Source organism: Pezoporus flaviventris, unplaced genomic scaffold (assembly GCF_033815535.1).
Source record: "Pezoporus flaviventris isolate CSIRO_AGI_PZ_B2104156 unplaced genomic scaffold, CSIRO_AGI_Pfla_v1 ptg000188l, whole genome shotgun sequence".
Classification (NCBI taxonomy): Eukaryota; Metazoa; Chordata; class Aves; order Psittaciformes; family Psittacidae; genus Pezoporus; species Pezoporus flaviventris.
This window is the reverse complement of record NW_026892736.1, coordinates 235,510-249,916: the sequence shown is the minus strand read 5'-3', so window position 1 is coordinate 249,916 and position 14,407 is coordinate 235,510. Positions and strand designations below refer to the sequence as shown.

Genomic DNA, 14,407 nt, shown 5'->3' with positions numbered 1-14,407 from the left:
TGTGTCCAGCCTGGCCTTGAACACTGCCAGGGATGGGGCAGCCACAGCTTCTCTGGGCACCCTGTGCCAGTGCCTCAGCACCCGCACAGGGAAGAACTTCTTCCTTATAGCTAACCTGAACTTCCCCTGTTTAAGTTTGAACCCATCACCCCTTGTCCTGTCCCTATAGTCCCTGATGAAGAGTCCCTCTCCAGCATCCTTGTAGCCCCCTTCAGATACTGGAAGGCTGCTCTGAGGTCTCCATGCAGCCTTCTCCAGCTGAACAGCCCCAACTTTCTCAGCCTGTCTCCATACAGGAGTTGCTCCAGCCCCTGAGCATCCTTGTGGCCTCCTCTGGACTTGCTCCAACAGCTCCATGTTCTCCTTATGCTGAGGACACAGCTATAATGTTATAATATTCCATGTACAGAATTGACTTGGGTGAACACTGCACTAACCAGTCCCGTTGAAGGCAGGAAACCTTCATTCTTACCCTTCCCTGGGCTCACACCACTGCTGCCCAGCACGTGTCCTGCTGAGCTCTTTCACCCCAGCCCTCTCCACAAGCCTTCCGAAAGGATTTCATTGCAACAAACAGCAAGGCCAAGAGCAAGAATGACTTCAAAATCCAAATAAAGCTCTTTTTCCTCCCCCCCTTTTTTCTTTTGGCCATGTCATTGCGAATAACAAACATATCTGTGGTTGACAGAGGAGGCAATAAATTAAAGTCACAAATGACACCAAAAAAAGATCCTGAAGTCATTCAATCCACAACCCCAGGATGGCTGCGGCCCCGGGGGATGCTTCTCACTCTTGTGAAGGGCTTGGAGGCCTCAACTGAGGAAGTCCAGCACCAAAAGCGCTCTCTGAAGTTGGGTTTTGCTTTGCTTCTAAAATTAAGCCAAACCTCTTGGTGCTTCCTGAGCCTCTGCTGTGGTGGCCGCAAATGGGCTTTAGCAAAGAAGCTTTTTATTGTGAGCTGAGAGCTGAAGCTGGATGCTGGGCAGCGTGGTTGTGTGTGTTTCCTCTATAACCACCCGGAGATGGCTGCGACATTGCAGATTCTAGACAAAGGAACTTGCACTTAATGTCTTTCTAACCTGAAACTGGTGCAAAAAGATGGATTTCAATGCGTTTGGAAGCTGAGCATCACCAGCAGTTGAACTTCCCTATGGTAAAGGCAGTCCTGTGAGATCCACTAGCAGCAGCAGGACCTGATCCTGGGGGCTGCAGGAGTTCTCCTCCCCTTCTGCTACCCTCACCAGACAGTACAGAATCAAAACCAAGCCAATCTCCCCCCGGTGTGCTCCTCAGCCGAAACTCAGAATACAAGGGGTGCCCATCTGCATAACACTGGTGAGTCCTCAGCACCCTCACAGGGAAGAGCTTCTGCCTAAGAGCTCATCTCAGTCTCCCCTCTGGCAGGTTCAAGCCATTCCCCTTGGCCTGTCCCTACATCCCTTGTCCCAAGCCCCTCTCCAGCTTTCCTGCAGCCCCTTTAGGCACTGGAGCTGCTCTCAGGTCTCCCCTTCAGGAGCCTTCTCTTGTCCAGGCTGCCCCAGCCCAGCTCTCTCAGCCTGGCTCCGGAGCAGAGCTGCTCCAGCCCTCGCAGCATCTCCATGGCCTCCTCTGGACTCGCTCCAACAGCTCCACGTCCCTCTTGTGCTGCTGCCCCAGAGCTCGATCAGGACTGCAGAGGGGGTCTCCCCAGAGCACAGCAGAAGCACAGGATCCCCTCCCTGAGCTGCTGCTCACGCTCTGGGTGTGCAGCCCAGCACACAGGGGGGTTTGCAATCACATTGTGTCAGAACAAGTACATAGCAATGGTTCCTCTCTCTGAGCTGAAGCTGGGCTGGATGAAGTCTATAGAGACAGACACTGCCCAAGCACCAGGTTTGGTTTCAGAGCAAGTCCATCCATTAAGACCCTCACGACTTTCCAACGTCCTATTAGCAGGAGAATACACCAGAGATGAGAAGTGGATGATCTTTAAGGTCCCTTCCAACCTAAACCACACCGTGAATGAACCATGCAGGGTGATCTCAGCTGATTCAGGCTGTGCTGCAGCCATCTCCTTACCCACAGATGTGACAGCAGCACAATAGCATGAATGATTCCTGTTGCTCACTCCCTGCTGAAGGACAGCATTCAGGCTCTAAATTAAGAACACGCACAGCATTAACATTACCATTAACCTCAGCCCCTCCCTAATTGCACTGCAGCAAAGCAGACGTAACAATCACAAAGATAACATTGTGTGTCGTAAATATCACACACAGGAATACAGCACTCACTGCATTGGTTTCCTGACCTGGGAATGCTGCTATAATTGTAGTGGGTTGTGTTCACGGAGGGTTTCGATGTGGAAGCTGGTTGCCAACAGCTCTTGTTTGCTGTAATTTCCCATCAGGGTCTTAAAACACTTTGGGTTCCCAATCAACAGGGTGTCAACGCGCTGCTCCGGGTGCTGCACAGCAGGAATTGCACTGTCTCGGTGGGAACATATGAAGAGCATCCCCAGGATAGAAAAGCTCCATGTGGAGAACTCAGTAATTAGAGCAGAATTTGCATGTTTGGGGATTTTTCGATGCACATTTCACAGCTAAGGGCATCTAAATTAAAACTCTCTTTGCTTTTGGAGGCCCTCCATCCAAGTAAAGAGCAGAAGGGCATACAACAGACTGGTTTGTGTTGGAAGGGAACTTAAAGCTCACCCAGTTCCAACCCCTGCCATGGGCAGGGACACCTTCCACTAGAGCAGCTTGCTCCAAGCCCCTGTGTCCAACCTGGCCTTGAACACTGCCAGGGATGGGGCAGCCACAGCTTCTCTGGGCACCCTGTGCCAGCACCTCAGCACCCTCACAGGGAAGAGCTTCTGCCTAAGAGCTCATCTCAGTCACCCCTCTGGCAGGTTCAAGCCATTCCCCTTGGCCTGTCCCTACAGGCCCTTGTCCCAAGCCCCTCTCCAGCTTTCCTGCAGCCCCTTCAGGCACTGGAGCTGCTCTAAGGTCACCCCTTGAGGAGCCTTCTCTTGTCCAGGCTGCCCCAGCCCAGCTCTCTCAGCCTGGCTCCAGAGCAGAGCTGCTCCAGCCCTCGCAGCATCTCCATGGCCTCCTCTGGCCTCACTCCAACAGCTCCACATCCCTCTTGTGTTGGGGGACACCAATCCCTCCTCCTTCCTTACCTAAGGTCTTTTACACATTATATAGAGAATGTCATTTTGGGGCTGTTTCCCTGAAACCATCAAGTTGAACTTTCCCTCCTGCCACTCGCTGGCAGTTGATGCCGGCTCCCTGCAAGGCTCCTCCCAAGAGGAATAGCAGCCTGCCAGGGAGGTTTGAAGGGTGAAGCTCAACAGCAGCCATTCTCTAACAGCACCAAAGGATAACTCAGTCCCTCATTAGGATGCTGAGCTACATTAGTTCTGCTGCTTACGGAGCGAAAGCCTTAAAGCGGGGCTGCATCTTCAATTTCACACTTTGCAACGTGATGCTTCAGATACTCGAGGCATTTACAGAGCGTTTTAGATGGGTGAGGAGCTGCTGGTAACTCTGCTAATGCCTGTCAAAAAGGCAGCACGTGCCTCTGAGAGAACAGAGGTGAAATCACCCAGCAGTACAATGGGGTTAATGCAGCACAGAGGGTGAAACAAGCATCCTGTATCACACGTGAGGCTTTGACAGCACCATGAGCTCAACCGAGGGGTCGGCATCACCCTGCAAATCAAACACGGGTGATCTAAGAAGCGAATTTACACCACAGAGCTTCCATTGAGCCTGGGAAGTGCTGTGAGCTCTCTGCTCTATCTCCCTGCTGTTCAGTTATCACACAACTTGAAAGATTTGAAGGCTTTGAAGCTGCTGAAATGTGGCTGAAATTGCTCCGTGGTCCAAAAGATGGGATGGAGGGGTGATAAACACAGCTGAGCTGAGAGAGGGGAGACTGAGATGAGCTCTTAGGCAGAAGCTCTTCCCTGGGAGGGTGCTGAGGCGCTGGCACAGGGTGCCCAGAGAAGCTGTGGCTGCCCCATCCCTGGCAGTGTTCAAGGCCAGGTTGGACACAGGGGCTTGGAGCAAGCTGCTCTAGTGCAAGGTTTCCCTGCCCGGGGCAGGGGTTGGAGATGGAGGAGCTTTAAGCTCCCTTCCAACCCAAACCAGGCTGGGATTCCATGATTCTTCTGAAGGCACTTTGGAGAAGCCCATTAAGTTCAAAGCCAGGATGGCAACCCCACTGCCCCAAACACAGAACATAGGTCAGGTTTTGGTGAGGATGGAAACAAAGGGGAAAGTATGTGGGTGAAAGAAGAACGCAATCCGGTCACATCTCAAAATGCCTTTGTTTTTTGTTGGTTTTTAATCTAAACCCAAAACTTACACTGAAGCCAAACTTGTGCAGTTTAAAGAGCAAGCGTGGGCTTCTCCATGAAGGGATCCGTAGAGCCAAGTGACATAAAGACCTTGCAATAGAAGATAACTGTTTTGGTGGTGACATCTGTGCCATCCACAGCCCAAAAGCTGTCACTGGCCAATGGCAGCAATAGGTGACAGTCACAAGGGAGGCACTAACAACCACAGCACCCAAACCTCCCAAACCTCAGCCCGAAATTGCACTGGGAGGCCTCAGAAATCCCACAACATTCCAAGCAATCTCCAATTGCCCTGGAAGCACAATTAACTTCAGTTGTCTTTTGATTTTATCTCTGTTTTCTCAGGTTCTGGGCTATTTGGGATAGCATTCCATGTCCCTACATGTGGGTATGCACCCCAGTGCCTGCAGGTACTTGTCTGGAGATACCCACTTCCCAGTGTATCTGGTTTTCTCCTCGGAAAACAAACTTTAGGGAAGAAGCCCAACCTTTGGGAAATTTCCTTTGGGAAATTCGTCTTCTTGCCCTTTAGAGGCACTGATAAAAAGGTTTCTGGTCCCACTGCACCTTGCTGATAGGGATGCGCTCAAACCAAGGGAGCTTTCAAGCTCAGCTTGGCTCTGCTTAGCTCAGCTCTCCACTTCCCAAGTGTCCTCTAATTGCTCTCACAGTGATTTCAACACAAGATGCTGACCTAGCCCTCGCAGTAATGAAGAGATTTTCCTTCCTTTTTCACCTAAATTCCAAAGTTTCCTGATAAACACAAGGATAGGATTCAGAGAAAGCAATGGGAAGCCTGTGCTGCATCCCTGGCAGTGCTCAAGGCCAGGTTGGACTGAGCTTGGAGCAAGCTGCTCTTGTGGAAGGCATCCCTGCCCATGCCAGGGGGGTGGAACTGGATGAGCTTTAAGCTCCCTTCCAGGCTGGGATTTTGTGATTATGGCAGATATCCGAACACATTCATCAGTCTCTTGCTTCTCCAAAAAGGCTTTTCCCAAATAAGCAAAAACTGAGAAACAGATAGAGTCTGGGCTATTAACATTGATGGTGTGCATCACAGGGAAACGTCTCCATTTCTTCTCTATCTCTTGACTTTAGTCTCACTGAACTTAATCCCTTCCAGCTATGGAGAAAGCACACCCCAAAGACAAAGGGCGGTTGGCCACTTCTCAGTACATTGTTGGGCTTAATTCAGGTGCTGATCCCAATAGGAGTCTCCCCCAAATCAAGAAGTGAGCCAAGCAGCCTGAAACACACACATAGGAAAACATAACCTGAAACTCATTCAATACACACACAAACAGACCTGCAACTCCTCCCTAAGTATCACACCGTTCCCAAGGGAAGCATTTAGTCACCCATCAGAGTTACGCCTGACTTCAGTTCGGCACAAGAGGCATCACACCGAATCTGCAAAGGGTTCAAAGATGTTTTATATGAAACCATAAACTAGTGTAGTTGGTGAAGCACCCAGTGTCAGCAGGACACTTCATCTCCAGACAGGGGGAATCTGGGAAAGCCACAGCAGAAAGAAATGCCTGAAGAGAAGACCTTGGTCATAAGCATCACCAGGATTCACAGGCACATCTCAGTGTGCTGCTCTGAGCAACACCATCCCTGCATCAAACCTGTTCTGGCTGGAAGGTGTCCTTTGAAACAGTGAACAAGAAGTGTTACAGTGTGATTATCTATTTCTTAGAGCATTCCTCAAACTTTTCCTCACGGGAACAGCTTTGACCAGAGCAACTGCCTACAAACTCCCACTGGATGTTGGGTTTTAACGTTGTAAGTAACCTTCCTTCTTACTCCATAACCTTCCTTCTGACTCCATAACCTTCCTTCTTACTCCATAACCTTCCTTCTGACTCCATAACCTTCCTTCTGACTCCATAACCTTCCTTCTGACTCCATAACCTTCCTTCTGACTCCATAACCTTCCTTCTTACTCCATAACCTTCCTTCTGACTCCATAACCTTCCTTCATACTCCATGACCTTCCTTCTTACTCCATGACCTTCCTTCTTAATCCATGACCTTCCTTTCTTCAAGAACACTCTGGGTTTCTCCTTTCTCCCTTCTCAATAAACCACTCATGCCAGGATTATGTGCCCATCTGTGCCAAGATAACAGCAGAGGTCAGTGTGTTTCAGTCTAACAGGGGTTTGTATAACCAAGATAAAAATGCCATGAAGAAAAGCCTTCTTCAGACCAGCACAAACATTGATACCCAACTCTGCACAGCTCAGAGCATGGATAGGAGTTCCAAAAATGAAAGGAAATGAAGAGAAAATACTGGATTCATGCAAGTTTGCATCAAAACAAAGACAACCCCCAGCCTAAGAAGACCATACTCATAAAGATCAACCAGGGGAACGATGAAGCACGGGCTTCTCGTTGTAGATATAGTAAGACTAAGAGAAGTGAATCCATCCACCAGCACCTCCAAAGGCTGCTGCTCTCCTGCACAGCTTAGGCAGTACCAGCTTCACACCCCAAACAGCTCATTGAAGTTTCGACTGTACCTTAGCAGGGACCTTCATTCAACTCTTCACCTCCCCGATGCGACGGTCAGAGCTTTATCCGATTCAAACCAAAGCAGGACACCAATGGGGAGGACACAATCAATCCTTAGTAAGGCTGATGATTATTCCCGATGCGCCCTGTGAGAGAGGAACACCCAGTTAATGGCAGTCCCAGGACAAACCAGTCATTTCGCATCATCAGCTGGATGAAGCAAACAGGCTTTTTACTGCCCCAACTGCTTGAGTTTTGTGATGGATCCCTGGGATTGTCCCATATAACTGAGATTGTCCCAGCCACAAACATAGTCTCTCTTATGAAATAAGTTTATCAGAGTATTACAAGCACAGCTGGAGGTACAACAGCTTGCAGAAGGCATGGAGGTGGTCAAGAAGAAGACCGAAGACCATAGCTTGGGCCATTTAGGGACTAACCGAAGGCTACTCAGTCTGCTGATACAGCAGGAGCCTGATGAGCACCAAGCCTTAAACTGTTCTGTTTTGCAGAGAGGACAAAGAGGAACATAAGTCACTTGGCCTGAAGCTGGAAAGATCATAGGATCATGCCATGGTTTGGGTTGGAAGGGACCTTAAAGTTCATCCAGCTCCAACCCATTGCCACAGGCAGGGACACCTTCCACTAGAGCAGGCAGCAGTGAGTCCTCTTTATTCAAGAATAATTTGTTGTCCTAATTCCTTCCTGTTGAAGCAACTTCGTTTTGCATGGAATAATTAGGACTAATTTGGACCTGGGATGGAAAAGAAGAGTTCTCTGACTTCAGAAGAGTAGAGAAGAGCAGAACCTCTGCTGCGTGAGTCAGGTTGTGCTGTGCCACCCCTCCTTGAGAGCAAAGCTAGAAGCTGTACATGACACCAAACATGGTTGGTAGGAGGGAGCAGGAGAACACACAATCCCAGAGTGGTTTGGGTTGGAAGGGACCTCAAAGCTCATCCAGTTCCAACAGAAAGTAACTGAGAAACTGAATATATATATATGTGAATAATTGAGGAAACAACCAGGTCCCATTAAGCCGGTTGCCAAGGGAATAATTCACTTGTCTCTCCCCCAGCTTGATGAAATAGATATTGTTTTCCTCTCCTCCTTACTAACATACCCACAGCTTGAGCAGAGCCACCCATCTGCTCCTGTAGATGCTCTGATACATGCCTAATTCCACCTCGGAGCCATTTCCATGAGCAGAGTGTAGCTTTGAAGGCACCTTCCCCTGTGTCAGGCCTCCAGAAGGGTTTGTGTGCTTGAAAGGTTTGTCTCCTTTTTCCACTGATGCTGCCTGTCCGGCTCCTGCCCCTGCCCCTGCCCCTGCCCACACCCTGCATTCTCTAGAGAAGAGAAATAAGGCTGGGTTTAAGGCAGGGGTTTAGATTTGGATGTGCTCAGGGTGCCCAGAGAAGCTGTGGCTGCCCCATCCCTGGCAGTGTTCGAGGCCAGGTTGGACACAGGGGCTTGGAGCAAGCTGCTCTAGTGGAAGGGGTCCCTGCCCGTGGCAGGGGTTGGAACTGGATGAGCTTTAAGCTCCCTTCCAACCCAAACCATCAATGATTCCATGATTTCATAAATGGGACAATCACTGTATTTCTCTGAAGGTGCTGCAGAAAGGAGATGCACTCTGCAGCCACAAGGAAGAAGCAGCACCTCCTCCCTGCACACCCACTCCATCGCTTTGCATTCCCTACCACATAATCCATGCTTCCTCACGGCAATGAGGATTCCCGAACAGGCTCTCTCTAATTATCCCTCATCCTGACAACACCTAAATGTTGGAACAGGGACTCAAAATGAGAGAGTGTGAAAACAACCCCGTCTCCTTCTTCCATTCACACCGCGGGTCCCAAGCGCATGAGGACATGCTCCTACCGGAGCCATTCCCACGCAGCCTTCCCACACAGTGATTTGTAAGGAACCATTCCAAATGAGAGCACAGCAGGAATAACTTTGGAACTGCGAGGAGCAGCGGTGTGATTAGAAGGCCTGCTCATGTCTAGAGTTGTATTAGAAGTAATTTCCATGCAAGCAAAACAAATATCCCCCCACTTTTCCAGGAAAAAGCCATATTCCACAGTGATCTACACGCTCTGCAATCCCATTGACTTCAGAGGGATTGCCTGTGGTGTGAAGCACCAGCCTGTGGCCTCCCAGCAATGAGTAAATCCCTTCATATTCCTCCTTTCATGATGATCCGATCAGGTGCAGCAGCCAAGACCCCACCGGCCAAAGTTCAGCCCTGCGGTGATGCTGCCCCTCTCCCCATCAAGGCTTGGGAAGGAGGTGGAAGGGAAACAAAGGCCTGATGATGGGAATGCCGATGAGGGAAGACTGAGGCAGGAACCCTCCTTCAACCTAATCTCAACCGGATCCAAGAGTCACTCTGATCCCAGGGCATGAAGCATTTTAGGTAGCGCAGGGACACATTAACTCCTAATTCCGGCCCTAATCTTTTCTCCTTGTTCTTTAAATGCTCCCAAGATTCCAGACTTTCCTCGGGATAAGGAGGAGCTCCACTCATGTGCCCCTTCTCTCCAAGGCATCTGGGCTCTTCATGAGGACATGACCTGCTTTTCCATTTACAATCCCAAAGCAAAAGGCAACTGCTGACCCCACTCTTCACTTGACTCACAGCTGTAGTTACAGGGCTACCAACACGCTGGGATAGAGGCTAATAAATGTTTAATGGCCCAGTAAACATCAAGGGCTTTATCTACAGCCCAGTGCAAAGCCTGATCAAATAGAATAATCCTTTGCAGGGCTGTCTGCTGCTTCCCTGGCCTCCAGCGGGACAGGAGATGGAACTGCTCTATATGCAGGCAGGAAAGGGAAACAGCCATAGGGAAAGAGGGGATAGCTATAGGGATACGGATGTTTTCCCTGCTTCTCTGTCTTCTAAAGCCTCATACCTCCAGTATGATATTTGAAATGAGTCATTTTGACACATTAAAGCTAAGCAGTTACGGTTTCATTCTGCTACACATCTCTGTAACAAGCTTCCCTAAAGACCTGATGCTAAATCTCAGTCCAGTGATGGTTTGATAAACTTGCATGAACAAGAGATAAAGCACACCAGAAAGAGCCATGAGGCTCCAGGAAACCTGAAGAGGGGCTTGGGCCAAGGGCCTGTAGGGCCAGGCCAAGGGGAATGGCTTGAACCTGCCCGAGGGGAGACTGAGATGAGCTCTTAGGCAGAAGCTCTTCCCTGTGAGGGTGCTGAGGCGCTGGCACAGGGTGCCCAGAGAAGCTGTGGCTGCCCCATCCCTGGCAGTGCTCAAGGCCAGGTTGGACACAGGGGCTTGGAACAAGCTGCTCTAGTGGAAGGTGTCCCTGCCCGTGGCAGGGGTTGGAGCTGGATGGGATTTAAGCTCCCTTCCAACCCAAACCAGTCTATGAAAATCACATCCTGGTACTGCTGAGGTCTTCTGCTATATCCAAGGCCACCTGACTCCACCACCACCACCTCTGGGCTCAGGCAATGGGAGCACCCTGCTTCCCAGTTCAACCTGGTCAGACCGGAGGTTCCTCTCACTCTGCTCCATGCAGAAGCCTTAGGGTCAGGGCAGGATTATGAAAACAGAGGCTCAAAGACAAAATGAAGGCACCTGGAGGCTGGGCTGTCCGAGGCTCAACCCTGCTCCACACCAGCCCCATCCCTCCCTCCATGGGACATTTCCATCCAGCATGGCCAGGAGACTCCTTGCAGAGGATGCTTTAAACCCCATGGAGCAGCCAAACCCCATCAGATGAAGCAGTGAGAGCTCAATATAAACCCACCTGAGCGAACCACAGCATTGCTGCCTGCTGGGGTGAGCCCAAACCTGATGAGAGCAAAGATCTACGCCCAAAACACTTCCTGCCTCTGCATGAGCTTTGTTTGCTTTGGGGTTTGTGGTAGATGGGAGCACAGAGTGCAGTTTGTGGCAGATAGGTTATTGCTGCTAATGCCAAGAGACGTGCTTCTTCCCCCTCCTCTTTGACAGATAAAGCACTACAAACGCCATTCAAACAGGCAGCATTCCCAGATGGCATCAAGAATTAGAATGGTTTATTTGTGGCTTTAGTGACTTTGAATAAGGAAAAACAGATAAAAGAAGAAATGCATCTGAATTAGGACTCCATCGCCTTCCTTTTGCAGCTCATACTTCAAATAGCAGCAGGGAAAGAGCATTTTGCAGAGCTCTGGAAAGCCACACATGGATAAAAAGAAGCCATTTAGCCAAGGAGGAGGTGAAGAACAATGACAGTCATGGAAGTCTGCTCCGAGGAGACATCTGGGAAGGTGAAAGGAGGAAGCAAGTGAGAGAAAACACTTTCACAGGGATAGAAATGACTGCACAGCAGCAAGAGAAACATTATTAAACTATTGTATATGTACACAGCTCACACCAAACAAGTGTGGTCACACACAGTGCTGAATGCACTCACAGCCCTACATCAGCTCAGCCCATCCCTGCAGCTCCTGAGGATACAGGGATATATTCCGTTGCAGAATCAGAGTGGTTGATGGTGGAAGGGAGCTCTGGGGATCATCTGGTCCAGCCCCTGTTCAGACAGGGCCACCCAGAGCCTGGCTCCATCCTCTATGCACCCTCCCCTCAGCCATCTACAGACACGGATGAGACCCCCCTGAGCAGTCCCAGCTCTCTCAGCCTTTCCCCACAGCAGGGATGCTGCAGCCCCTGCATCATCTCTGTGCCCTTCACTGGGCTCTCTCCGGTCTGTCCATGTCCCTCTGGCACTGGGGATCCCAGAGCTGGACACAGTGCTCCAGGAAGGATCCCCTTCCTCTACCTGCTGGCAGGGCTCTGTCCAATGCAGTCCAGGACACCACTGACCCCCTTTGCCACAAGGACACGTTGCTGGCTCATGGTGAACCTGGTGTCCACCAGGATCCCCATGTCCTTCCCTGCCAAGCTGGGTGTCACCATGCTGTGGGCCCCATCACTCAGCCAGCTTTCAACCCCCCTCACTCTGCTCACCCAGTCCATCCATCAACAGCTTCTCTATGAGGATCTTCTAGGTCTTATGGGTCAGGGTCTAAAGGCCCGACTAAGTGCAGGTAGACAATATCCACCATTGTCCTCCCATCTACCAGGGCAGTCACTTCATCATGGAAGGTCCTCAAGTTGGTCAAGGAGGATTTCCCTTTGGTGAACCCATGCTGACCACTCCTGATGATTTTCCCATCCAGCATTGGACATGGTTTCTAGGCTGAACTGCTCCATCCCCTACCTGTACTTAACAGCTCTGGCTCAGAAAACTTGGGGAATCTCACATTTATCTGCTCGGTGCTCTTGAGGGAAACTGCTTGATTATTGCAGTGATAGAGACTGCAGGGAAACCGGGCACTGGTGAGGCTGCACCTTGAATCCTGTGCTCAGTTCTGGGCCCCTCACTACAAGAGAGACATTGAGGAGCTGGAGCGGGTCCAGAGAAGGGCACTGGAGCTGGTGCAGGGCCTGGAGCACAAGGGTGATGGGGAAGGGCTGAGGGACCTGGGGGGGTTCAGTGTGGAGAAGAGAAGGCTCAGGGGGGACCTGATGGCTCCCTACAAGTGCCTGACAGGAGGATGGAGCCAGGAGGGGCTGGGCTCTGCTCCCAAGGAACAAGGGATGGGACAAGAGGGAACGGCCTCAAGCTGCTCCAGGGCAGGTTTAGATGGAGCTGAGGAACAATTCCTGCCCCAGAGGGTGCTCAGGCATTGGAACAGGCTGCCCAGGGCAGGGCTGCAGGCACCGTCCCTGCAAGTGTTCACACAGCGTGGAGACGAGGCCTCAGTGCCATGGGGCAGTGGTGGCCTTGGCAGTGCTGGGAATGGTTGGACTGGATGAGCTTAAAGGGCTTTCCCAACCCAGGTGACTCTATGGTTCTATGAAACAGCATATGCAGGACAGAAAAACACCCATAGGTCACTATGAAATCTGGTATCATCCAGGGAAGCTCACCATCAGAGAGCCGAGTTTAGATGAAGAAGTGAAAGAGGCACAGAGAGCATCATTTGTATGGATGACAAACAGACACAGACTCCAGCACTGAAGCCTAAACTTAGTGCAAGAATATGCCATTTACTTCCAGCACAAATGGATGACAAATGGACAGAGAAGCCAGTGGCAACATTAAATCTTGGAGCCCAGCATGTCCCAGGAGATCAGATCAAATCCTTCCTGCTCCTTCCATCCACTGCACCCAGACCAGGCACCCGACGGCCTCTTCGATTGCTTCCATCACCACAATAATGATGCTCAGTTTTAGCATCTTCCTTTTGGCAGAGACTCTCTTAAAAGCCCAACGAAGAACAAGTAAATGCAAGAATTGAGGGGAAAAGGTGCCAACAAGGCTTGCTGTCTGCCCCTCTTCCCTTCAGGGGGATGGAAGGTTAAGTGCTCAGCATCAGGCTCCTCAGAAAGCCTACAAAGGGAGGCACCCTCAGAGGAGGTCAAAAAAGCCTTTTTCTTACTAGAAACCACTTAGAACTTGCCACAAGAAAGGGTAAACCCTGCGGAACCAGTGACATGAAGCCATGGATTCAGCTCCCACTTGGGCTCAGCTTCAAACCCACTTCCCACCTACCAGGGTAAGCAGCCTCGGCAGCCCCATAGTCTTCTCTGTCCTTCCCTGGTGATGCTCTGACATTAAACAGCCAAATACAGAAGTCACTACCCCAGGAAGGGCACAGTGTAGGGATAGATGGACTTGTTTAGGAGGGAAGTTCAGGCCATGATGCTCTTTCGCAGGACCCTGTATGTGTTTTATGTTAGATACTCACTGGACCGAGAAATCCATGAGCACCCACAATGCACACGCTGCTGAGAAGGGGGACCAGGACACAATTCCTTCCCGATCACATCCCACCAATAAGTCAAGTGCTCTCCTCCATGGGTCTGCAAGGAGGGACACAGGACTTGTGCTTCAAGCAAGAGAAGCACTGCAGGTTTCACACCGATGATCAAAGGAATAGATACCTAACACTTACCCAGAAGCATCTCAAGGAGCTTCCAGTGTGGGCTGCCCAAGGAGCCCAGGTTGCTGGGATCACAGTTCTGATGCTATACACAGGTAGGTGTATAAAAACATGGGTCTTCAAAAATTGTCTCTTACTCAAAAGGCCATGGGCTGCACGGCAGTGACATTCATCACAGAATCACAGTCTGGTTTGGGGTGGAAGAACCTTAAAGCTCCTCCAGCTCCAACCCCTGCCACAGGCAGGGACACCTTCCACTGGAGCAGCTTGCTCCAAGCCCCTGTGTCCAACCTGGCCTTGAACACTGCCAGGGATGGGGCAGCCACGGCTTCTCTGGGCACCCTGGGCCAGCGCCTCAGCACCCTCCCAGGGAAGAGCTTCTGCCTAAGAGCTCATCTCAGTCTCCCCTCTGGCAGGTTCAAGCCATTCCCCTTGGCCTGGCCCTACAGGCCCTTGTCCCAAGCCCCTCTCCAGCTTTCCTGCAGCCCCTTTAGGCACTGGAGCTGCTCTAAGGACTCCCCTTCAGGAGCCTTCTCTTCTCCAGGCTTTTAGTTAAACTCTCTTTAGTTAATACT

General features: G+C 50.7%; 1 protein-coding gene across 2 annotated transcripts in view; it reads right to left on the bottom strand.

The window, feature by feature from the left end:
* Nucleotides 1-14,407, bottom strand: part of PTPRA (protein tyrosine phosphatase receptor type A) — a 112,533-nt gene that overhangs the window by 79,374 nt on the left and 18,752 nt on the right. The window contains exon 2 of one of the 2 annotated variants that reach the window (XM_061440960.1): nt 6,868-7,005. In XM_061440960.1, the coding sequence (XP_061296944.1) occupies nt 6,868-6,885 (18 nt within the window). In that variant the 5' untranslated portion in view covers nt 6,886-7,005. Of the gene's footprint in view, nt 1-6,867; nt 7,006-14,407 lie in introns of those variants that run through there. The other variant, XM_061440959.1, reaches the window with a different exon arrangement.